We start from the raw sequence: 26,314 nt of genomic DNA, 5'->3' as shown, positions 1-26,314 counted from the left end.
CACAGACAGTACCTTCCACCTCAATTACGAACTCTCGGCTCACTGCGCTGCTCACGTGCTACTCTCTGGGCCAGCTTGAGGCACGTGACACAGCTCGTAGGCCCCCTCCTCTCATCTGTGACATCCCCAAAGGTGTCTGATTATTTTCTTTCCTTTAAACCTTAAACTTAAAGTTTAAAGAAAGCTGGCTCCAATATCTAATGAAAGAGAGAAGACAAGAATTATCTTTTCTGCTTTCATTCCTAAGTTTTTCCTCTTCTTTGCGAGCCATCCTACGGCACTACGTCTCCTTTATTGGTCGGGCGTTTTCCTGGGCAGCTCTCCTGCTCGATCCGGGTCTTTCCGAACAGTAGGCGCTAGCAGTGTGCGTCTCTGTCCGCCGCCGTGTCCCTGCTCTGCTCTAGCCAGTCTACTTTAGGGCCTGCGGCCGCGATGTCCTTCCCCCGCAGTGCCCTGTTGTGGGCTCGGCTCCCGGTGGGGCGCCACGCTGGCCACTGGGCAGCGGCCTGCTCTGCCTTTCGGCCCCACGTTGGGCTCTATCCTGGGTCTCTGGGGCGCGCTCCTGCCGTTGCCTCCGCCTCCTCCTCTGCCTCAGGGGGTTCCAAATCCCCGAACACGTCCTTGTTCGTGCCGCTGACTGTGAAACCTCAGGGCCCCAGCGCGGATGGCGATGTCGGGGCCGAACTAACCCGCCCCTTGGACAAGAGTGAGTGCAGGAGCTAGCGAGGGCGGCGAGGTGGTGTCTTTAGATCCCAGGGACGGCCGTGAGGAAGCTGCACCCCTTTATCCTGGAGACCCTTCGAGTGTTGTTATCGTGGTTGCCAGTGTCTACCTTCCTCGCTGGTTTGTAAGCCCCTTAGGGCTTGGGCCTGTGTCTGATTGATTCTTTAATGTGCTGCCCAGAAGTGGCCTTTTCCTTTTCACTCTCTTTTCAGTGCTTTAAACCCTCATGTGATGGGACGATTTACCCATTTTGAGTCTTTAGGTGTACGACTGATCTTTTTAGCATCCTTCTTTGTTCCTCCTCCGCTGCTCAGAACTATAGTCTCCAAGGGGCAACGAAATGGGCAGTGAAAAGCCAGAGGAGGACTTCTTCCAGTATTCTTTGTCATTGACTGGGCACTCACGCAAACCAGACACTGTGTTAGGCTATACGGTGGTTGTCAAGAGGAACCGGACTCAGATCCAGATCTCTTGTACTCCAGAAGCTTACAGTGAGTGCCGTGGGGAGGAAGGACATAAGGATAACCAATTGTTATACAAAGTAGAGGATGATAAGGGTGTCCTTGCCGAGGGTGGTAAGCACCATGATCATCCGAGACTCCAGAAAGAAAGGACTGGCTTAGCATCAGCAAGTGGCGGTGGGTTTTGTCCCCAAAACTCACACTGAGTGGACTTGACAGGGAGGCGTGTTAATGTTTACAAGGAGAATTTAGGATTAAAGGGCTGTACTTCTTTAGTGTTTGGGTGTTTAGGGAGTTGAGGCAGTTTCCTCTGACCAAATGAAGCTCTGGGAGGGCTGAAGGAGTGCTATAGCTTCACCTGGCACTCTCCCCTTCTCTAGGCATTTCAGTTCAACAAGCAACATTGGTGCCTCCTGTTTTAACGCTAAAATATGTAGACTACAACATCCTATGGGTCAAATCTTGTTTTTCAGGGCAGAAGTACAATACTTTCACTAAAAATGTGATGGAGCTCTCACTGTATATTATTTTTTAACCAATTCTTCCAAGCCACTGTTAAGCAAAACCTTTCACTTTTCTTGGAGTTGGGGGCAATATTATTTTGATAACTTTAATAGTGTATTTATATATTACTATTTATTGTTTACTTTACAGTTGTGATAAAACTACAATATAAAATTTACTATCTTAACCATTTTCAGGGGTACAGTTCAGTAGTGTTAAGTGTATTTACATTGTTGTGAAACACATGTCCAGAACTTTTTCATCTTGCAAAACAAGCTCTAAACCCATTAAAAAAAAACAATTTCCCCATTTACTTTACTTTTTTAAAGATAAAGTAATTTGTGTGAGATAATTTGACATATTTATTAGATTTAAATACAGAAAATTCCTTATTTTGTGCAGTCATTCCAATTTGCCTGAAAGGATAAATGTTATTAATGCTTCTAGTAAGGAGATAGAATGAAGATTGTCAGCACCAGGTATTCTTCTGATGGAGAATCCTTAGATACTCCCCAGAGTCAGTATTTACTAGGTGATTTTTCATTTCCTTTGGTTAGGATTGGTTTAGACATTGAACTTACTAAATTATTTTTCATTATTGCAAGAGGGGCTACAGAGAACAATGAATTACTATAATCCTATATAGCCACATGGTTCAGGTATCAGATTTTCACATAAGATTTTGAGACAAGAAGCTGTCACCTCTCAATCTCTTGCCTGCTCTTCACCCCAAAAGTTGGTGTGCTTCAGGGCTGTGTCTGATGTCACCGCTGTCTTAATCTGCGTTCTCTCTCCTTTTCCCTGAAGTAAGTATTCCTTTTAGATCTTTGTCTCTAGCCCGGACCCCTCTCACTCCCCCTAGATCTGTATATCTAGCTGCCTACAGTTATCTCCACTTGGATTTCTTACATGCACTTGACCTTTGCATGTCCAAGACAAGTTATCTGCCCCTCAACCTGCTCCTTCTCCAGGTGCTGCTGTCAAACACCTGGTAATCTTGGTTCTTCCCTTACTTTGTCCCCTACACTAACAATCAGAAAGTCTAGTTGACAAGTCTTGTTGATTTTACCTCATAAATATTTATTGAATTAATTCACTTCCCTCTTCCACTGCAGCCATCCTAGCCTAAATTAACAGCTTCTGGCTTTTGGTGGGACTGTTGAAATAGCCCTCAGATGTCTCCTTGAACACCTTTGGTCTCTCTAATCCATTCTCTACCTGCAGTCAAAATGTTCTTTTCAAAAGATCTAATCACGTTTCTCCCCTGCAAACAATTGTTTAATGTTTTTCCGTTGTCCCTGGTTTAAAAAAGTCATCACACTTATGTGGACTGGAAGGCTCTACCTGATTTGGCCTGGGTACCTCTCCAGCTTCTTTGCATGCTGCTCTCCATATTTCAGCCATATTGATGAAATGTATACTTTTGCTCTAGGACCTTTTAAAGATGCTACTCTCTCAGCCTAGAATATTCCTGTGGTTCCTTCATTTTTTTAAAAAATAGCAATGGCTAATATTGAGTGTTTGCTAGACAGATACCATTCTAAGCATGTGACTCATTAAATCTTCTAATAACCCTATGAGGTAGACACTGCCTTTATCCCCCCAGCAAATACTTATTGAATGTCTGTTATGTCCCAAACACTGTTCTAGTCACACAGTAGGTGCTCAGTATATACATACGTAATTTTTTTTTCCTGGTTGATTGTAACATATTTAGCCATGTGGATGTAGAGCAACTATAAGTAGAAAGATGGTGCATGTTTGTGATAGCCATGCAGCACTTAAGTGCCTGGCCCGATTTACAATTTACTTACTTTTTCTCCATTTCCTAATTAGTAAAATGAGAATAATATATTCTCTGCTTACATCTCTGGATTGTGAAAATTATAACGTGTTTGGCAAAGCTCTTTGAAAAGTGTAAAGGGATGAATAAATAAATGTAAACTAGCATTTGTACTAAATATTTGCTATATGAAAAATGGAATTAAAAAGTTTTGGGGTTGTCACCTTGCAGTAGAATCTGTGATGTGTGGAAACTGGGAAAACTATTCCTCAAGGAGCCCGAATAACCTACCTTACTTATATAGGTTGATGTGGGACTTATATAAGGATCTATATAAGTCCATAATACCTGGACTTATATAGGATATAGGTTGCTGTGAAGATTTAACAAAATTATGTATTTTTAGGGTATGGGATAAAAAAGGGACTTTTTTCTAAGTCTCTCTTTCTTTAGGCTGTCAAGAGCTGGTGTAAAATTCCTCAGATATATTTCTACTCATGCTCAGCTGGCTCCACCAGAGCAGTTTTTAAGTCTTTTGAGCACTCTTATGAATATTTAAGTGTTTAGAAGTTCCAGCAATGAAGTACAGCTGCTTTTGATAGCAGAGTGGCCTTCCTCTTTCTGAGAAAGTTGACTAAGCTGGAAGCTTTGGGAGGTCTCAGGTGGAGCAGTGAAGGAGGAGAGTAGCACCCAAGCATTGAGCTAGGTGAGCTCTTGCTGACCATGGGTGACAGATGTACTTCCAGAGCATGATTTCTTTGTTATTTTTGATTCATCACTAGCGTGTTTGTAGGAGGTGGGAGCAACAAATGATATTCATGGCAGATTTTATTAGAAGTTGTGACTCTGGGGGAAAGTATCAGATTAGTTGAGGTAGGTGGTGGTAATTTCGTCATAGATTCTAGTGCTAGTAGTTGGGTAGGTGCAGATTGGAATTTGGATTCGTAGAGCTGTGGCAAGAGGGTTGAAGCCACTTACCTCTCTTTTAGTAGAGTGAACTGGAGTCAGAGTTTTGGGGAAGCCTGCTTGTCAAAACACCTGGACTGTGTGTTCTGGCATATGACTTGTGAAGTACAGAATTAGGGTGTAGTGCTAAGGGGGTCATGATTATGGAGATAGGCCCTGTATAGACTATTAGGCTCTTTAATGACTAGAGCACATCTAGCTTCCTGGATGAGAATCGTGCTGTTGGTTGCAAGAGGAACCTTATGAAAGAGCAGAGGCTTAATGAAGTCATTGTAATTTGTTGTAAATTTATCAGATACAGACTCATTTGCAGGTATAGGGAATTAGCCGAGGCTTCTCAGTCTTAATGCTTCTGTCACACCCATCACCTGAGCTAGATGCAGAAAGCTCAGAGGCATTTGTTCTAATGCAGCTATCTGCTGCAGTAGTGGCAGTGTTAGTAAATCTAGTACCACTTTTTATAATTCTCTTTGTGATGATATGAAAGGTTCAGCATGAGTTCCTATCACTACTGGAACCATATTCTGGAACGTCTTAATATTCAACGACAAGGAAGTAATATGCGTTATGTGCCATTGAGTTAGCTCTCACTCCTGGCAACCCTGTGATTAAATGATGTCCACAATGTCCTGTCCTCAACAGTCCTGCTCAGCTCCTGTAGACTCATGTCTATGGCTTCTTTTATGGTGTCAGTCCATTTCATATTTGGTTTTCCTCTTTTTCTGCTGCCTTTTATTTTTTCCAGCATTATTGTCTTTTCCAACAAGCTGTGCCTTTTCATGATCTGCCAAAATAAGACAGCTTTAGTTTTGTCATTTTTGCCTCCAGTGATGTTTCAGGCTTAATTTGCTCTAGGAACCCACTTGTTTGTCTTTATAGTGGTCCAGGGTATCTGTAGTGCTCACCTCCAACACCATACTTCAGATGTTTCATTTTTTTTCCTATTGGCATTCTGCACAGTCCAACTTTTGCATCCGTACGTAGTAGTTGGGAATATGAGGATGTGGACGATCTTAGCCTGGGTCTCAAATGACACATCCTTGCTCTTGGTGATCTTTTGGAATTCTTCCATTGCTACTCATCCAATTCTCTACCTTCTCTTGATTTCTTGGCTGCTGTTTCCATTTGAATTGATGACTGAACCAAAGAAAGCGAAATCTTTAACAATTTTAATGTCTTCATTGTGCTAAAGTTGTGTATTTCCTACCCCTTGGATACTACAATTTGTATTAATAAAGGGTAGTAAAACTAGTTGTAGTATTAAAGGGGTAGGAACTAAATGCTAAGTGGTCTTTGATACAATCTCTTCAGGATTTATTCTGCCTTTTTGGATCCTAGAGATTTTCTAACCTATTCTGATCACTTCTCTCCACCTGTGTTTCCACTGTGGCTTTGGCCTTTCAATTCTATTAGGAAGAGGTTGAATTGCATACCTTCCCATCTGCTTTTCCAACCCTCAAGCGAGCATGTAGCTTCGATGTATTGAGATGGAATTCTAGTTAATTACTAATGAGTACAGTGAAATAAGTGATTAAAACATTTTCTTAAAAATGAGTAAATCATAAGGTTTAAGCAGTCCCAAGCCAGTAGTAATAGCTACTTTGTTCTTCATCAGGATGTAAGTGGAGTAAAGTGGATCATTATTTTTGCGTAAAGACTCTTGTGAGGTACAGTTATATTTTAGAAAAGAACCGATTCTGGTAGATTGTCTTGATCATTTTGTATTCTCTTCAAAAGAATATGGAATCATTTAAAACACAATGCAACTGGCTTAGAGTTTATAGTGGGCCTTTTAGTTTCAGCAAATGTGGTTTTGAATCCCAACACAGACATTAAATCCCAGGCTCCCATTGCAGGAAGTTGGAAGAAAGCTATTACCTGGTTAAAAGTTGTAGTGACTGAGTATTTCTACTATGCTGGAAATCTAGAGAGTGTCTGTTTTAATCACTGTTGGTTTTAATGAGAAGTAAAAAAAAAAAAAAAAAAAAAAATTCAGGTCATTCTGTTAACAGCAAAATGTTAAAGGCTTATTTTTTATGAAAAATACACCTGTTTACATATACTTCTGTAGTAGATTAAACTTTCTACTATTTCTATTGTGTCCATGTTTTTGCAGTTATCTTTTAAAAAATGATAGCAGATTTTTAGAAAATGTCCTTGTAGATAAAATAAAGTATTGGTACAGAGAAACCTCACTTTTTTTATATGGACAATATTCATTTTTTAAAACAGCTTTAAAATATTTACATACCATAAAGTTCATCCATTTAAAGTGTATAATTTAATGGTATATTTGGAGGGTTGTACAACCATCACCATAATCTAATTATAGAACATTTTCATCACCTCAAAAAGAATCTCATATCCAGTAGCAATCACTTCCCATTCTCCTAGTCCCCAGGTCCCTCTGCCTAGCCTATGGCACACTAGTCAACATTGTTTCTGTTTGGATATTTTATATAAACGGATACAACAACATGTGGTATTTCCTGACTAGTTTCACTTAACATGAGGAGCCTCATATTTTTTAAGCATTTTCAATTGAGTAAAGTATGATTCTTGCATAACACTTGAGTGTTAGTTATAAAAAAAAAAGGGTTAATTCTAAATAATTTGATGTCTTCACTTTGTATTGAGTTTATAGGTCAGCAGAATTTCCCCCAAGCAATTGCATGTGCTTTATTCCAGTCTTTTATTTGTCACTGATTTTTCCATTATTGCTGCAAAGAAACTGTTGCCCCCAGTGGGTACAAAGTAACAGAAACCCAGAAATATCAGATAACTGCCTGCGATAGATATATATGTATCATATTTAGTTGTGGGCAAATATAATGGCTAAACCAGAGATTTTGAAATTCTCTCATTCTGCAGAACAAATTTTTGTTAGTGGGATGCTTTATTCAGACTTAATACCTTCAGTGAGTGTTGTGTGTATTCTGGCTATTTGAAAATGCAGTTGGTTATTTTTGTGGGAGGTAGAGATATAGGCCACTTGGCCTTTCTGTTTCATGAGCAAAGAATATATCTTCAATTTTAGCCTACTTTCTCAGAAATGTAGAGTGTGTGGCTGAAATGTTTATCTCTACAGAATAATGCAGTAGTATTTTAACATGTTTAATGGTAATGTAATCTCAGCTTGATTAATTTAAAATATTTTCACTTATAAAATTATTGATTCATGTTACTTTCACAGACATCTAATTCAACCTCCCCTGTAGCACTGTAATTTTTCTGCCGTCATCCTTGAAATATAGTCATTTAAGCCTTGCTTGAGTCCTTTCAGCGACATGGAGCTGGCACTTTTGTGAGGCAACCCCTTTTTATTGTTCTAAATTGTTAGGAAGTTCTTGTATAAATTCCACTGAAGTCTGCTTCCTTCATTTCCGTACTGACTTAAATTATGCCATCTAGAATGAGATAAGTGTAATCTTTTCTCCCTAAAATCATCTCCAAATTAAAGAACATTTCTGGCTCCTTTAGTCATTTGCATAAAAGCATAATGATCTGGTCCTTGCAGTATTGGTTGTCTTTCTAGATACTTTTAGTTGCTCACTATTAGATGTTCAGAATGGTTGTAAGTAAAAACAACATGGTTATCTACAAGTGGCCTGACAGAGGCTAGGGTCAGTGTCTAATCTGAAGCACCTTGCTTATTCCTCTGCAGTATAATAGGAATATTGTTTGACTTTATAATTTTTCTAGGCACTTTATTTCACTATTAAACTATAAAGAGCTTGTGGTTAACTAAAACCTTTTAAGTTCTTGCAACGCTCAGTAGACTGCTGTCTTGGGTGCTATGTTTTTGGGGCATTTCTCTATGTGGAAAACAAATGTTAAACAAATGTTAAGCTTTGATATCTTTCTTCCAGATGAAGTAAAGAAGATCTTAGACAAATTTTACAAGAGGAAAGAAATTCAGAAACTGAGCGCCGACTATGGACTTGATGGTAAGGCTAATAACATTCCATTAGAGATATTTTATTACATCTTAGATTACAGCTTTGTCAGTACTGTGTGACACCTCCTGTAGATTACAGCTTTGTCAGTACTGTGTGACACCTCCTGAAGCCTGGACATAATCTGGAGGATGTCTTAGACCTTTACTTCTCCCTGGGCAGGAGATCGGCAAGATGTACCTGGTGAGCCACACACACAGCAAAGCAGCTGTGTGTTCAGCTTTCCTCCATGTTGTGCTAGGATTTTAGTTTTAACCCAGATCATAATAAACCAGCTGTACTACCAAAACAAGAACAAACACTTTGATGAGTTAGAGTGATGTGTATATGTACTTTTTAAAAAGAGAAATGAAATGAAAACTAACCCCTGCCTATTTTGATTTTGTTTCTTGCAGCTCGCCTCTTCCACCAGGCTTTCATAAGCTTTAGAAATTATATCATGCAGTCTCATTCCCTGGATGTGGACATTCACATTATTTTGAATGATATTTGCTTCAGTGCAGGTAAGTGTTTATACTTTTAAAAATCCTGTTGAATATACTTTCTGTTTCTTCCCATGGTTCATGTTCATTTCTCAGGGCTTATTTGTTTTAAAATAGACCCCATTACCATTCTCTGTAAATAATTCAGTGCTTGCATAGGAGGCTGTCTGTGCCCTTTTGTTTTTATATTTGGTCCCTGAGCTAGTTATTAAATCACCCATATGTCTTAGACTGGAGGTAGAGTTGATCTATCACTATCTGCTCTTCACTATCTGTTAATATAGACCACAGTGAAATGAACTTTCATACAAGATAGAATTAATGCATAGCAGATTCCATCTGTTTCGCCACTGGCTTCTTTCTTCCTCATATCAGGAGAGTTCTTGCCATAAAAGAAGAAAATGTAAGGACATCGTTATTTTGTTCCCATAGGCAGCTTGGCTTTGGTTATATATTTTAAATGCATTTGACTATTAGACCTTTATGTTGTGTCAAACGCTGAGGTAGAACCTGGATACAAAGCATAATGGGATGCAGCTCCATCTTCCTCAGAGCCACTAAGATGTGGAGACATCTTACTGAGGAATTAGTTTACTTTCATACTTTGTCTTGCAGTGATTTCTAGTTTAAAAAATGTTTGCATCAGTAGTTCTCTTCAGTAACGACAGGCCTTCTCTCTAATGTATATTTGCAGGTTCTTTATTTTTAATTTAACTTTCAGCAATGCTGATCTTTACCTGTTTGAGTTGGAGGACTAGAACATGGTGTTTGGCAGCCAGTTTTCTGTTTTCCTAGAAAATATAAGTGAAATTAGGAGGCACATGTAAGACAAAGCAGAATCTCAGAAAAAGGTAGAGTTCCGTGCTCCAGGGTTTTTTGTTTTGTTTTTTTTTTTTGTTTGTTTTTGTTTTTGTTTTTATCTTGGCGATGTTTGCCTAACTTAGCTCATTGTTTTGTTTTGTTTTTTGTTTTTTTTTTGTTTTTCTCCTGGCGATATTTGCCTAACTTAGCTCTCTAAGAAAAAAGTTTCACTAAGTTTAGCTATGGATAACATGTAGATTGCACATATTAATGCAGTGTTTTATTTTCCAGCTCATGTGGATGATTTATTTCCATTTTTCTTGAGACATGCAAAACAGATATTTCCTGTGTTGGAATGTAAGGATGATCTACGTAAAATCAGTGACTTAAGGATACCACCTAATTGGTTAGTTTCTTCATTCGTAGATTTGAAATTTTAAGTTTTTAATCTTGGGAGTTTAATGATTATTATTTTTTTTTTTATGCTGGATGATAAATCGTAAAGAGTGTAGATTGTATTTTTTTCCCTAGAAAAACAGGCAGTTAACTCAGGCAGGCAGTTAACTGGTGTTTTCTCTCTATCCTGATCCAGCTTGGTTTTAGATTTTATTACAACAGATCTAGAGTAGCCCTTACTTTAGGGGTGTTGTCCTTATAATTCAGGTGTGGCCTTTCTGGTGTCTCAGCTGAATGCCTGGGGTGTTAATGAGCTCTCTCACCACCACCATGGCTGGAACTCCAGCATCTCCTAGCACTTTGCCACCTCATTGAGACTTTCTGTTCAAACCCTTAGCAAGCTAGTTTCTGCTAGGCTCTGTACATGTTTAGCCCAGCCCTTGGCCAACGACCCACAGGGAACTCCTATATAGACGTCAAGGCTTCCCCTCCACTGCAGCCTTTCTTCTTTTCCACACTCTGTCCTTTAAGTTCCAGCTGCTTCAGCAACTCTCAACTTGATCTCTGCTGCTCAGCTCAGTGGGACTATAGTACTTTGCTTGGATTCCACCTTCCCTTAAAGTAGGGCTCAGGTGTTCTCTTTCAGGGCCGGTAGTTCTGCACTACCTGTCGTCATGTACCCAAGCAGCTACTGCATGTATTTTGTCCAGTTTTGTACTTGTTTATGGTGGGAAGGCAAGTCTATCATGGCCAGAAGCAGAAGACGAGGTCATTATGTTGTATGTGTTGAAATTCAGGAGCCTGGGAATACTCATTTATAGGATCATGTGTTTAGAGCTATGGACATGATGTGAACATATTTATGGAGCTGATAGCAGTTTAAACTTATTTTAAGTAACTGAGGAAAAGGGATTTGCACAATGGCAAAAATATCCAAGAAATTAATTTGCATTCAGATTTTTCTGTCCTCTAGTTTGTAAATGTCATTCTTGGAAAGCAGTTGTTACTTTAGCGTGGATATGATACTTGTCATTTAATTAAGTTTTTCAAAGATGTTATCTTGCGAACGTTAGGATGTTTCATTGGAATTTTTTTCAATTGATAACTTTGCCAAGATAGATTTTGAGGTTATTGAGATTAAGCTGTTTACCTGCTCATCTTTTAGGTACCAAGAAGCCAGAGCCATACAGCGGAAGATAATTTTCCATTCGGGCCCCACAAACAGTGGAAAGACTTATCATGCAATCCAGAAATACTTGTCAGCAAAATCTGGAGTGTATTGTGGCCCTTTAAAATTACTGGCACATGAGATCTTCGAAAAGAGTAATGCTGCTGTCAGTGTATTACCACATACTCACTCTTTTTCTTGTTAATTTTGTGGGGGAGGTGGATCCGAGTGAAGATGGGAGGGAGGAAAGGGCATATGTAGTAATTTACCAATAACAAAAATTGCTGTATTGCACCTAAGAAACCATCAATTGTAAGATATACCATTATTTTATGCACAACTGAGAAAGAAAAAGATACTGCCAACTGGACTCTGACATGCCATCAATTGTTAAGATGTATTCTAAAAATGTGTGTATTAGAATGAATCAAATACAGTGATATAGAATATTTCACATATACAGATATATGCAAGGAATAATAAAAATAACTTGGACCTACTACCACACTCCCATCAGATTCTAACATTTTGCTATCCTTGTTTTATTTGCCTTTTAAATAAATAAAATATTTTTGATATAGTTGAACCCCTCCTTTGCCTCCTCAGAGTTAACCAGTATTCTGTTATGATATTTAATTTACCTTTTTTTTTAGATTAGACCTTTGATTCTATCAACTAGAACTAATGATAAAGACCAACACCACCTTTTCAAACCTGAAAAGGACTGAATGCCTGTGGTCTGAAGCATCATTTTTCTAAACAGTTTAGGATAAAATTTGGTTCATTGTCTTATTAGGACTTTATAATGTGAGATTAACCAGTTTTGGTAGATAATTTGCATTCTCTCTGTTTTGTTCTGAATAATTTGTATAATTTGCATACATACTTATATAATTGCCTCTTTATCCATACTTAAAATATTTCCTCAGAATAAAGACTTTCTTTTACATAAACACAGCATATTTATCTAAGGGACATTTAACATCGATAGAATACAAATATTTAATCCATGGTCTATATTCAAATTTTGTCAGTTCAATAACATCACTCCCCATTCCCCTTTCTCCTTCTCCTTCCTCCCCACCCCTAACCCTGATTCTGTACAGGGTCTCACACTATTTTTGTTGTCATGTCTCTAGTTTCCATGAATCTGGGACAATTTCTTAGTCTTCCTTTGTCTTTCATAACCTTTACATTTTGGAAAACTACTACAGGTCAGTTGTAAACTGTTACTCAGTTTGGATATGTCTGATATTTTCTGTTGATTAGGTTCAGGCCACTAGGGAGACCAGCTATCTCTGCTTGCCTGGATTTTCCAAGATTTAGCACCAAAAGTCCTTTGTCCTGGGGAACCCCTCAGCGCTGGATGAACCGGGGTGGTCGATCACTCTAATATAGCATTGGTGTTGGTCTCTCTCAAGGAATTATGTTAGGAAGACTTTACATTCTTAAATTTTATGTATAATGTTCTTGAATATGGAAACAATTCATGTTCATTTTATTTTAATAAACTGAAATAGTGTAGAAATGTACAGAGTTAAAAAGTAAAACTGCTATAATTTCTTATGCTTTTGTTACCTGAGAATTTAGCTCATTTAAGATGTTTCCAAGTTTATGTAGGTTATGTAAGAGACTAGCTTTTATATCTTATGAAAAAAATGTTTTAAGGATTGGGAATATTTAGTTTTAGCTATTAGACATACATTTGATGGTAATGGAGAGAATACTCTATTAAATATCCGAAACTTCTTTTTTTCTATTGTTTTCAAGGTGAAAATAATTCTAGCTTGCTTTTTTTCATCCTAGGGTGTGCCATGTGACTTGGTGACAGGTGAAGAACGTGTGACAATAGAGCTAAATGGGAAACAGGCGGCCCATGTTGCTTGTACCGTTGAGATGTGCAGTGTCACAACTCCTTGTATGTATACACCATTTAAAAAACTTTATGGTTTAGTATTTTTTTATTTTAAAATACTGATAAACATGAAATGTTTTATATTGTGAAAAAACTTTTTAAAGTTTGTTTGTTTGTTTATTTATTTATTTTATGGTGACATTGATTAACGAAATCCAGTAAGTTTCATCTGTACACTTTAGAAAAAACTTTTAAATTGAGACATAGAATAAAATAGTTCAACAGATACCTAGTACCAACCATCACTAATAAAGGCCCAGAACTCTCTGTCATGTTTGCTTTTGATTGTTCTTTTCCTTTTCCTCTTATAAGGACTAAAATGTTAACAAGTATAAGGTATACCTTGTACCTCAGTTCAATTCCTTCCCCCTTCTTTTGATCCAGCTGCTATCAAGTATTTGGTGTAAATCTTTCCTGTCTTTTTTATATCACTGATCTATATATTATTTATCAATGCTATATAGATTGTGTGTTTTAAAACATGTCATTATCATATTGTATTATTGTTCCACATTTGCTTTTTTATTCTATACTTTTTAGATCTAGTCTTGTTATATATATATATAATCATATGTATACATATATAATTATATATATATATAAGTACATATATCAAGTTTACTCATTTAAACTGTTACATAGTATTCCATCTTATGATTAAAAGTATTCATTCTTCTATTAAAGGACATTTAGGTTGTTTAAAGTGTTTCATTATTACATGTAGAACTGCAGTAAACTTCTAGTTGTTTTAAAAATATTTTAAATGAATATTAACTAATTACATAAAAGTAAATGCAAAGGAGAAGGAAAAAAATAACAGACTCTCCCAATCCTACCCATTCAGAATCAATGTGTTAACCTCGTGATGTATATTTTTCAGATTTTTTTCTGAGTTTATATTTGTATTATGCATGCATATACTTATGTGTAGGTGTGTATATTAAATAAAATAAGAGTAATACATTATGTACTATTATGTATTAGAGCACTTTATGTACTATTTTGTAGTTTGCTTTTTTCATTTTAATAATCTTAACTTTCTGAGTAAAAGGATAGTTTGTTTTAAATTAATTCATTATAAAAGTAATTCATTATAAAAATTTAAATAGCACATAAGTTTATAAAATCAAAATTCCCTCTTCTACTCTCTCTTTTCTAATCTTGTTTGCATATACCCAGATGTGATAAGTAATTTTTAATCTGATGGGTTTTCAGTATAAAATTAACTTTCTTTTGTTTCCTAAGTATCATTGTGGGCATATTAAATTTTTAAAATTTAATGTGCTCTTCTCAACTCTTTGTTATTTTAGGAAGAATATTAAAATATGATTTGTATGACTTAAATTAGAATAAAATAATATAGTTGGAAGTATTTTGACATTAGAAAATAAAATGAGGCACTAATTTTTGTCATAGTGATGAGCTTAAAACCCCTAAGAATGAGTATAGTTGAAGCTCAGGGAATTACACTGTCCACTCTACTTTCTGCTCCTGGCACCCATCTGGGTTCCTGTGGTAGAGCTGCGTCATTTACTGCAGGGTTATCTACTCCTGGTTTTTGAAAGCCTAGATACTTTCTTTTTTGACTGCCATGTAGGCGTGTTAGTTGATATTAGGCAGATTCTTCAGGCAGCCTCTGAGATTGCAGAAAATAAATGAACCTGTTTAATTTGGGAGGCAGTGCAATAGAATGATTAAGAGTATGGACTTTGGAGCTAGATGGCCTGGGTTTGAATTTCATGTTTTTTGATCTTCACACTTAACCGCATATACTGTGTAAGCGTGTGCCAGTGACTTAAATTCTCTGGGCCTCAGTTTATTCTTCTGTAAAATGGAGATGGTGATGACTTTCCTCATACGTTTGTTGTGAGGATTAAATGAGTCAAAATCGTAAAGCACCTAGAATAAGATTGCCAGAAAAGAAGCACTTAATGATCAATGATGATGATTATGGTGGTGATGAAAGCTTGAAATTTGGTGTTGTAATTTGTTTATAATACTGTTTATGTAGATCATATTGCTGATGATAGCTTTTTATTTTAAGATGAAGTGGCTGTGATTGATGAAATTCAAATGATTAAAGACCCAGCCAGAGGATGGGCCTGGACCAGAGCACTTCTAGGTTAGTGGTCTTACTGCTGTAAACCTGTACTTTGTGACATCTGTACTGAGTTGCATTTATCTGCTTGACCTTGCCAAGTAGAGCCAGCTAGATCCTTTCTTTTTGGCACAGCAAACGAAACACTCAGCTAAGTGTGAGTTTTATTTTCCAGTTATTATTTTAATAATGGGAAGTCCATTTTTCATATTACACAGTTAGCATAACCATTTAATTAAAGTTAAAATTTTTAAATCTCACCATATTAACACAACAGCTATTAAGATGTTGGTGTATTCCATGCAGTCTTTTTTCTTATGCATGTGACTATAAATTTTGTGACTACAAATTTTGTATTTTGCTTTTTTCAGTTGTTTCATACATATTTTTTTGTACCACATATTAATGTTGCATATCCTCTACTGAAGAGCTGTACTATAATTTTTTCCACAGAGTTGACCATTTTCCCCTATTATTAATAATACAGTAAAAATCTTTGTGGCCATAGCTTGCTTATTTATTTATTTTATTGTTTCTTTAGGCTAGGGGCTCCTGGAAGTGGAATTCTTGAGGTCCATGGACATGAATGAATGTTTCTGCTGCTTGATATTGGAGTGAATTTTTGATCAGCATGTTGTAGGCTAGGTGTTTCCAAATTTAGAAACAAATAGCTGAATTCTTTCTTCAAACAAAGAATATTCACTGAAGCCTATAATGTAAAATAGATGAAAGTGGATTTGCTCAGGGATAAGGAGCTTTTCCTTCTACTACCCAGCCTCTAGCCTCTTAGGCACCTCATTGATTCCATGGAGTCTAATTTGAAAAACACAAGTATAAGACTGATGTTCAGTACTAACCATACAATGCCAGATTCTAGTCCTGGCTGGCATCACCCTCTAGTAGACCGAAAACCTTGGCCAAAGCAATTTAAAAGCCCTGAGATTTATAAAAATGGAGATAATCTGTGCCCATTAGAAGAAGGTGATTGTTTTGAGGTTTAAATCAGAGATAATATTTATGAAAACCCTTGGTAAAATTATAAAGCGATAGGTAAATAGTTGTAAAGCAAAATATTTTTGCTATGTAAAGTGTTGCATATTTAATTTTATATCTTTAAATTTTAAAAGTTGTGATTTTCCATTTAACAGGACTCTGTGCTAAAGAAGTCCATTTATGTGGAGAGGCTGCTGCTATTGACCTGGTTACTGAGCTTATGTACACCACTGGGGAGGAAGTAGAGGTACTAGATAATATGCATTGTTCTCAAGATGGCCTAGCAAATAGCCCAGAGTACCAAGTCACTGGCTTCATTGGCCCCAGACAGTGGCAAAAATCAAAACTTAACTAAAAGGCTTCATTTCCTCGTGGTTAACTAGATCATACATATTTGGTTGAACCTCATGATCTGAAGTTCTGACAGGGTGGCCATCATACCTTGAATCTTCCAAAGTACAGGAGATTCATCATCTTCTCTTGACAAAACGTTCTGGAGTTTAAACAGATCTCTTTAAAATTAAGTAAATCAGAACTGTTGGAAGTTTGAGGCTCAGCAAAAGTTCGTGGTTTTTAAAGTCTCAGATGTCAGATAATTGGGGCCTTTGATATATATCTAATTGCTAGAGATGGTTTGTATCCTTTTTTTCAAATTCTTGGAGTAGGAAGTAACTGGTTTTCTTTTAATACTACTTTTAGTTTTCTTTACCAGAGTTCTATAAGATGAAGAAGTATTTTAAAATTCGTCCTTTACTTTAGTATTCAGCCTTGAGAGAGAGAGAGTGTGTAATGTAGTGGAAGAAATTCTAGGTTCTAGTCTTGACTTTGCTATTATTAGTTTTGTGTTCTTAGACAAATCACAGAAGTCTAGAACTGGAAAAATCCTCATTAGATCTGATCTTTTATTGGGCTCTATTTTACTCTTTCATAAAATGGAAACAACAGTCAGTAACCCTTTTGAACTTACCTAGTTGCTATGAAAATCAAATATAAATGAAAATGCTTTGAAAATTTGTGAAACATTGTTTAATGTTTTATTAATTAAAAAATACCAAATGTTTTCCTGTACTTTCCCTTGAAAAACATTGGAACTTGGTTTTTAGCTACTTTTGAATGCTTTGCAAGTTTTTCACTTAATAAAGTGTGTTATTTTACAATATCATCATGTCTTTATTATAGGTTCGAAACTATAAGAGGCTTACCCCCATTTCTGTGCTGGATCATGCGCTAGAATCTTTAGACAACCTTCGGCCTGGGGACTGCATTGTCTGTTTTAGCAAGAATGATATTTATTCTGTGAGTCGACAAATTGAAATTCGGGGATTGGAGTCAGCTGTTATATATGGCAGTCTCCCACCTGGTAATTACTGGTTTTCATCATGACAGAATATGAAATCTCACTTTTGCCATTTATGTTGAGATACGTATAGAAAACACAGTAAAGGTACTGAATTTTAAGTTGCTTGATATATTGGTAGTTTGTTATAGGTCAGTATAAATTAAATGTTTCTCTAGTTCATCTTAGTGGAGATAGAAGTATTTTATTTATTTCTGGCTCTTACCATTAGACTATAAATGTTGAGCTGATGATTTTCTTACAGAAATGTCATTAAAATATGAACTTGGTAAAATTCTTCAAGTTGTAGTTTTGAAATCTGTTAATATGTGTCCTAGTGTGGTGGGGGTTTGTGTTGCTCTATGTGGGGATATTTAAAGGGATGGAAACAAAGAATAAGTGGTTCCTTGAGGATATAAAGAAATAAGTTTGAAACAATAAGAGTTTTATCTATAAAAATAGAGAGAGTAGGAGGTGAGAGTTTCCAAGATCTGCTTAGTGTGATGTAGTAAAAGATTGAGAATACTGATTTAACATAAATTGTTCTTATTTTAGGGACCAAACTTGCTCAAGCAAAAAAGTTTAATGATCCTGATGATCCATGCAAAATCCTGGTTGCTACAGATGCAATTGGCATGGGACTTAATTTGTAAGTAATTTGTTAACAATTATAGATATTCATTGGGTTAAATGGCATTTAAATAATTTCTAATTGGCATTAGAATGACCAAACACTTTGATTTAGGAAAAGGGGTATTATATAGATCTGAGATTTATCTTGCTTATATCTGTTAAGGGAGTAAAAAGAAAAAATCACATAGCTGAATGCTGCTCCCAGCCACTGCTAACCTGTTATATTACCTCACTTTATTTTCACTTTCTCAGTCAACAAGTGTGTGAGTGCCTATTACACATGTGGGGCTAGCTGTTATCTCTAGGGGTAACCATATTAAGCCTAAATGTTTCTTCCTGGGGAATGAATCAGAAAACTATTTAAAGCTGTTAATAGCAGCCAACTTTTAAAAGCAGCCTGAGAACACTTTATGTTCTTTATTTCTAAAAAAGTTATTTTCCATAGCCTATTGAAGTATAATTTACATACTATACAATTCACCCATTTTAAATGTACAATTTGATAATTTTTAGTAAATTTATATAGTTGTTAAAAAATACTATATATATATATTTTTTTTAATGCCTACAGCACTTGGTATTCCTAGATGGTCTTTCATCCAAGTACCAACCAGGTCCAACCCTGCTTAGCTTCTGAAGATCAGATGAGATCGGGCACGTTCAGGGTGGCATGGCCATAGACAAAAAAATTCTATTTAAAGGGAAGAAAAAGAATTACCAACAAACTTATTTTCCTTATTTTGAAAATGGGGCAAGATTGTAGATAGATCTAAACTGGAATCAGGGTGAGCATTTCTGCAGTGACTCAAATGATGGCGGATTTTGCATACAGCCGACTATGAGATCTTTTACTTCTATTTCAGGAGCATAAGAAGAATTATTTTTTACTCCCTTCTAAAGCCCAGTGTCAATGAAAAGGGAGAGAAGGAAATAGAACCAATCACCACTTCTCAAGCTTTGCAGATTGCTGGAAGAGCTGGTAGATTCAGTTCAAAATATAAAGAAGGAGAGGTTACAACAATGAATCGAGAAGACCTCCGTTTATTAAAGGAAATTTTGAATAAGCCTGTGGATCCTATAAAGGTAAGGTGTAACATGTTAGTTACTTCTCTGTGGAGGACAGTCATTCCTTCCTTCACCCGCCTTCCAAACTCTTGCCTCAAATACCTGGAAACAAATAAATCTTATGCCATGAAAATCATGTCAAGAAAGCCCTACCTTATTGCTTTGGAAAGGGATAGAGAATATCCTTTTCTGGTTGAGAATAGTGTGTAAGTGAAAGATCCATGTTGAACAAATTTAGTAAACCTGATTTTCCTTTAGTTCTTTCTGTAATCTAGCAGTGTTGGAGATAGGGGCACAGTTGTTTCAGGTGAGCATACAGCTATGTTAGCAGACTGAAAAATTGCCAGAAGCTTGGATGTAGGAAAAACTCTTGAATGTGGGGCAAAAACAGCACTAAGCAATACAACTTTGAGCCAATAAGAACAAAATTAAATTTTGATTAGTGTAGTTAATGAGGCAGAAGTGTATATATTTTAAATAAACTAACCGTTAGAATTTAAAGTTGCCTGGAAAATTTACTTAACATGGCTTTTCCATTTTTCAGTGACCCTAGATAAAGGGGAATATAAATGAGATAATGCAAGGAAAAGTTCCTGAGAGAAAGCCATGGTTGATATCATGTTGTAGCTTTTGTTAAGAGTGCAGTTGATGATGACGCACCCTCATTTCTCTCCTGTGTACCTCATTTCTTGAGCTCATACTCTTCCTCCCACCTTGCTCATATCTCTCTCCTTTCTCATTCTCACTTCCTTTCTCTCTTTTCTTTCCAGCTTATACTTACCTGTGGGCATTTCTTAACACTGCAATATACAGTTAAGGAGATAAACTGTCCTCCAGTTTAGACATTTTCTCCTATACTTTATGTATGTATGTATATTTTATTATCCTGGTTAAAGCAGTTGAGTTTTCCTTGTTATTTTTGTTCAGTGGAGAGAATTGAGACCCTGGAAAGCATTTTGGTACCCTAATCAGGTCATAGATTTTAGAAATATAACTAAAATGTAAGTGAAAGATTGAATAATTATGCAGTGAGTATAATTGGTTAGTTTTACTAAATCATCTCATTGTTTTTTCTAACTGCTAATAAATGAGAAAATGATGATGCTTTTCTCTGTTTTACTCAAATTCTCAAGTAGGACTTTATCTTGAAATAATTTAGGAAAACTGGTCCTTTAAAAAAATAAGCTCATTGTTTGTTTTTCCTTTTTCTAAAGGCAGCTGGTCTTCATCCAACTGCTGAACAGATTGAAATGTTTGCCTACCATCTCCCTGATACAACACTTTCTAATCTCATTGTAAGTAGAAACTCACTTTTAAATATCTTTTCTAACAATGTTGATGTGTCAGGCAATTACTGGTTAACCTCATTGGGAATGAATGCATGGTCTATTTTTGTGAAGTTGATATTTATGAAGTTTACCTTGAAAGTGAAAACTTTCTTCTGGGACTTTTGTCTGAGTATTTCAAATTGGGAAAGCTATGGGGGAATCTGTTAGCTTGAGGAGGCAATGAATAAAGCAGGCCTTTCTAGAAGTCCATTATAGATTAAAGAGATTGTCTTTTTTAAAAGACTCAAGTACTTTATTTATGTCCAGTTAGGCAGTCCAGTAATTTAAAATATCTTTCCTTCCCCTGCCTCAGGATATTTTTGTAGACTTTTCACAAGTTGATGGCCAGTATTTTGTCTGCAATATGGATGATTTTAAATTTTCTGCAGAGTTGATCCAGCATATTCCTTTAAGTCTACGGGTGAGGTATGTTTTCTGCACAGCCCCTATTAACAAGAAGCAGCCTTTTGTCTGCTCTTCATTGTTACAGGTAAGCCTTTATTTTTATGATATTTTGAGTTGTTTCAGATTGTTGTATTTTCCCCCAAACAATACTTTGTTACTCATAATAAAACAATTGGAGAATACCCTTTAATATGAGATACTATATAAGAACTTAAATATAAAATGACTCTTTTTCTGAAAAAAGTTTTTTGAGAAAGGGGAACCTTTGCTTTGTATTTGGGTTTATATGGTAGCTTTTGTGAAGAAGGTAAAACAGAAATAAATACAATTTATTTCAAGGGACGGGAATCATTGCCCAATAATAAACTTTTTCCTTATCAGTGTTGGGTAATATTTTTTGGAAAGGAGGGGGGGCATTAGGGGTTTAGTAGTGGCAATAAAACTCAGTTTTCTTAGCTATAAGGTACTGAGCCAGAGATTGCTGTCTTGTATGAATTTGGTATCAAGGGTCCAGTCTTTTTTGTTTTACCTTATTTAAGTAGGGATGCAAATCTCTGACTTCTGAAGATTCACCCAAACAAGAGAGCCAGGGAAGGGTAGTAGAAGCTGAACTTCCAGCTCCTTGCCATGACTTCTCTCCTCTTTGGGCCCTTGCTTGCCCTGTTGTATCTGCTTGGAGTGCTCTCCCCACCCTGCTAAACCCTAAGGTCTCTTAGAATCTTTTCCTGACTCATGGTTGTAGATTTGCTGCCATCTTCTCTATAAACCCTAGTGTTCAGCATATTAGCTCTGTTCTTATCAACTCTAGTTCTAAATTTATTTTTAAATTTAAATACTTTCTCTTTGCACAAAATTAAAACATTACAGATAGTAAATTAGGCTACCACCTCTAATCTCAGTTCTCTGACATAACTATTATCAGTTTGTATCCTTGCAGACTTTTTCGTTGTATTGGCCTACATAAGTATACATATAGAAATTCTGGTTTGTTGCGTGGGTGTGTTTTCCCATAAATGTTATAATGAATATTCCGCAACTTGCATTTTTCTTTTTCCTTTAATATGTCTTAGAGGTCTTCCACATCTAGGTATTTTCCTATAAAATATGTTTACTTTGAGCTGGCATTTGTGAGAGAGCTAACTAGCATAAGATTGAAGTTTATAGAACAGAATCTTAATGGCTTTAAACTGAACTGTGTGGAGCTTAAGCCTATGGCCTTGACCCCCTTTATACCATTTTTGATCTATTCTAATGAAGCAGAAGCATTTTACTAAGGAGTAAGGAGCCTCTGAAACAGTTGCTTATGTGTTCTGTTAAAGTTTACAATATGAAATGTAGAGATTTTTTCTTTTTTCTTGATTTCCATCATTACTGAACTATAAAAGAGCTCAGTCCTATTGGTGGCCTCTGATGTCCCTTAGGACAGTGTTTTTGAAATTGTACTCCATGGAGCTCCTTTAAGGCTGTCTGTTGGATGAAGGTATCTGAATGGATGGGCCTCTCTTTCCCCTCTCTGGGCAGCTCTGTACTTAGCTCTTATTGGACTTCACTAGTTGTTTGTGGCCAAAAATATTGAGCCCACTGCGTTTATTAGAGAACTTGTGTTTTTCATGTCCTGCTTAGCAGATTATTGTTGTTGCATTTCCATTCTTCATGGGTATACTACTTGGCATTTATTAAATTTAGCAGAATGTACCCTAGTGAATTTAATAAAATCATACCATTACAGTAGTTCCCCCTTATCCTTGTTTTCACTTTTCCCAGTCTCAGTTACCTGTGATCAACCTTGGTCTGAAAATATTAAATGGAAAATTTCAGAAATAAACAATTCATAAATTTTAAATTGCATGCCTTTCTGAGTAGCATAATGAAATCTTGTGCCATCCTACACTGTCCTGCTCTGTCCTGCCCGGGACGTGAATCATCCCTTTGTCGAGCATATCCATGCTGTATATACTACCTGCCTATTGGAAACTTAGTTGCCATCTTGGTTATCAATATTAAATGGAAAATTTCAGAAATAAACAATTCATAAATTTTAAATTGCATGCCTTTCTGAGTAGCATAATGAAATCTTGTGCCATCCTACACTGTCCTGCTCTGTCCTGCCCGGGACGTGAATCATCCCTTTGTCCAGCATATCCATGCTGTATACACTACCTGCCTATTGGACACTTAGTTGCCATCTTGGTTATCAGGCTAACTGTTGAGGTACTGTAGTGCTTGTAACCCTTGGTTTACTTAATAATGTCCCCAGAGCACAATAGTAGTAATGTTGGCAATTTGGATATGCCAAAGAAAAGCTGTAAAGTACTTCCTTTAAGTGGAAAGGTGAAAGTGCTCAATTTAGTTAAAAAGGAAAAGAAAACATATGCTGAGGTTGCTAAGATCTAAGGTAAGAGTAAAATCTTTTACCTGTGAAATTGAGAAAGAAAAAGAAATTTGTGCTTGTTTGCTGAGAAAGACCACATACATATAACTTTTATTACTGTATATTGTTATAATTGTTATTAGTTATTGTTGTTAATCTCTTATTGTGCCTAATTTATATGTTAAACAGTATCATAGATAATGTATGTTTAGGAAAACCGTGGAATGTATAGGGTTCAGTATTATCCACAGTTCTAGGCATCCACTGTGGGTCTTGGAACATATCCCCCAAGAATAAGGGGGAACTACTGTATTTTACCACAATTAGTCTAAAACTGCCCTCCCTCTGAAGTATTGACCTTAGGTTAAACATTTAGAGATAATTTTCCTTAATTAGGAAATGGACCATTTGGAATTAGCTTTTTCTTGATGCTAAATATTTTAACTCTTGCTTGAGAGGTCTTATATGGATATATTCCTGTCTCCTGTAGTATATTGTGATGGGTAATAATGCCTAATGTTTTCTGGGGGGCAGCATGGTTTTCAAAGCCCATTCTCCAGCAATGTGTTATGGTTCAGGAAGGTGGTATGGTAGTCTTATGGTACTTGAGGAAGCTGAAGCAAGAGTGGTGACTTAGCTCACACAGTTGGTAAAGAGGCATCTTTTTACTGGTTTGGTTGACTCATGACTAGCCTGTACTAAGCCACCTCACAGAGTTTCTTTATAATAAGGGAGAACATTAACAAGATACAGATAATTAAGCTCATATTAGAGGTTATAGAACTATTACTAAGAAATAAGTCTTAGGTACTGTCTGCCCAGAACTTAGAACATTAAATCATAGAAGTTAACAGACTTAGGCCCTGAAAAGTAAGTTCTTGTGCAACTTCCGATGCCCATATTATTGCCCTGGTTTTGTAAAAAGAGGAAAATTCTTCTTCTTTCTTTAAAAAAGTTCTTTTATAAAATATTAAGTGGTCTTAAACATATAGAAAAATATAAAGGAAAGAAACCAGCCTGCCTATTGAAACCCAACTACAGTTAATATTTTGTTGTGCTTTCTTTTTTTTTGTTTTCTAATCACAGAGTTAAGTGAATTCTGATTCTCTTACCAAACTCCTTCCACCGTTTCTCTCAGTTTGCCAGGGTGTATCGGAGGACTGCCCTTGCCTCATGGTTACGCCGATACATGAAATGGCCATTACTTCCACCTAAGAATATTAAAGATCTCATGGATCTTGAAGCTGTCCACGATGTCTTGGACCTTTACCTGTGGCTAAGGTATCAAATTTTTTCTTTGTGTGCCTTTGTTTTTCTAACAGGGCAAATTAAAGGTTTTATGAATGGTCTTTTGCTCTTTCAAATTAGACACATATTTGCCTAATTTGTTTATTGTTAATAAAGACCGATGAGCCTGGTTTATCCCCTTTCTAAAAATGACTTACGGAGTTCTTATTCTAGTGAAGATAAGTAAGTGAGAAGGTCCACTAGATCTTGCTTCTCAAAGGGTGGTTCCTGGACCAAAAGCATTGGTGTCACCTGGGAGCTTGTTAGAAGTAGACACTATCAAATCCACCCAGTCTTAATCAAATTCTGCATTTTAACAAATTCCCAGGTGATTCATTTGTACATTAACATTTGAGAGGTAGAGTAAGTCCTCAGTTAACGTTGTTGATAGATTCTTCCACTTTAAGTGAAAGGACATAGAATGAAACCAATTTTACCATAGGCTAGTTGATATAAACAAGATTTAAGTTCCTCTGGTATCTCATCAATGTTATAATGAAATGGCATTGAAAAAAACAATGTTATTCAAGGATCTGCTATGCTCCTCTAGAATAGTGATTCTCAGAGGAGGGGCATGTCCCACTAAGGGAGCATATTGGAATCTCTTAAGAGAGGAGTGATGACCTATCATATTGACATATTCCTCGGTGTGTTGAGGTAGAAGTAAAGGTTGAGCAAAAGCACTAGACAAATTCTGCAAAAACAACATTTGGAATTAATCAGTGTCAAGATAGATTTTTGTCATTGAGATTAGTTCAGCAACTGTTGAAAGAGCTGTTACTTTAACATAATACGTCTTTTTCCCAGCTACCGGTTTATAGATATGTTCCCAGATGCCAGCCTTGTTCGAGACCTCCAGAAAGAACTAGATGGCATTATCCAAGAGGGTGTACACAACATCACCAAACTGATTAAAATTTCAGAGACACATAAGCTGTTGAATTTGGAGAGATTGTCAGCGGAGAGCCAGTCCCGTTTGTCAGGAACATTAAAGAGCCAAACTAGAAGGTTACGTGTTACCAAAACTGGAGGGGGTAAAGCTGTGGAACCACCCAGCTCTGATGCAGCAGAGAAATCCCTTGCTTCCAGATTGGTGCAGCAAGGACTCCTCACTGCAGACATCCTGAAACAGCTAGAAAAGGAGTGGTTGACACAACAAACTGAGCATGGCAAGGAAAGAACAGAATCTGGGACTTACTCAAAAGGGATAAGAAGAAAGAAGAAGGAACCTGATTCGGATTAGTTTTTTATATTTTTATTTTTACAAATAAAAATATTTTAAAATCTTTTTTCCCCCCTTCATCTGGATTTATTGCATACTATAGTACTGTGGCTATCATTTACTGTTTGTGTGTGTGTGGGCGGGGGGGGAGGGGGATTCTCAGAAACATTAATTCTTAAAGATGAGTAAACTGCTGTTTGTTTCTACATTTTAACTATGTAGGATGTCTTAGAGATTTTATTTAACTCTATATAATGGTCATTTGTAGTATAAGCACTAAGACAGTGCACTATAAGGAACTCTGCATGGGAATAAAATTAGTTTGGTGAATTGTTTGACCAGTTTCATGCACCATTGCTGAGGATGGCATGGATGGAATTCTTTGATGAACATTGCTATCTTTTATACCCATGTACCAGAG

At 36.5% G+C, this 26,314-nt stretch overlaps 1 protein-coding gene and 1 pseudogene across 1 annotated transcript; one reads left to right on the top strand and one right to left on the bottom strand.

Annotated features, from left to right (window-relative positions):
• Window positions 1–331: 331 nt before the first annotated feature.
• SUPV3L1 (Suv3 like RNA helicase) lies at window positions 332–25,959 on the top strand. The gene is made up of 15 exons (XM_006915562.3): window positions 332–706; window positions 8,307–8,384; window positions 8,789–8,896; window positions 9,968–10,082; window positions 11,238–11,406; window positions 13,047–13,158; window positions 15,200–15,277; window positions 16,402–16,493; window positions 17,426–17,606; window positions 18,138–18,231; window positions 19,079–19,298; window positions 20,495–20,575; window positions 20,922–21,098; window positions 24,523–24,665; window positions 25,479–25,959. The coding sequence occupies exons 1-15, from the start codon at window positions 433–435 to the stop codon at window positions 25,912–25,914; spliced, it is 2,358 nt and encodes a 785-aa protein (XP_006915624.1). The 5' UTR covers window positions 332–432; the 3' UTR covers window positions 25,915–25,959.
• On the bottom strand, window positions 18,778–18,897 carry LOC112482759 (annotated as a pseudogene).
• Window positions 25,960–26,314: the final 355 nt, after the last annotated feature.

Source organism: Pteropus alecto, unplaced genomic scaffold (assembly GCF_000325575.1).
Source record: "Pteropus alecto unplaced genomic scaffold, ASM32557v1 scaffold155, whole genome shotgun sequence".
NCBI lineage: Eukaryota > Metazoa > Chordata > Mammalia > Chiroptera > Pteropodidae > Pteropus > Pteropus alecto.
Note: the sequence above shows the minus strand (reverse complement) of the source record. Positions and strands in the feature narration are given on the sequence as shown.

Bases quoted from the DNA above. Each gene is read 5' to 3' on its own strand.
- SUPV3L1 (XM_006915562.3), top strand. From the start codon at position 433: ATGTCCTTCCCCCGCAGTGCCCTGTTGTGGGCTCGGCTCCCGGTGGGG. The intron at 10,083-11,237 runs GTTAGTTTCTTC...CTCATCTTTTAG, and splicing joins TTAAGGATACCACCTAATTG to GTACCAAGAAGCCAGAGCCA. The intron at 16,494-17,425 runs GTACTAGATAAT...TCTTTATTATAG, and splicing joins CCACTGGGGAGGAAGTAGAG to GTTCGAAACTATAAGAGGCT.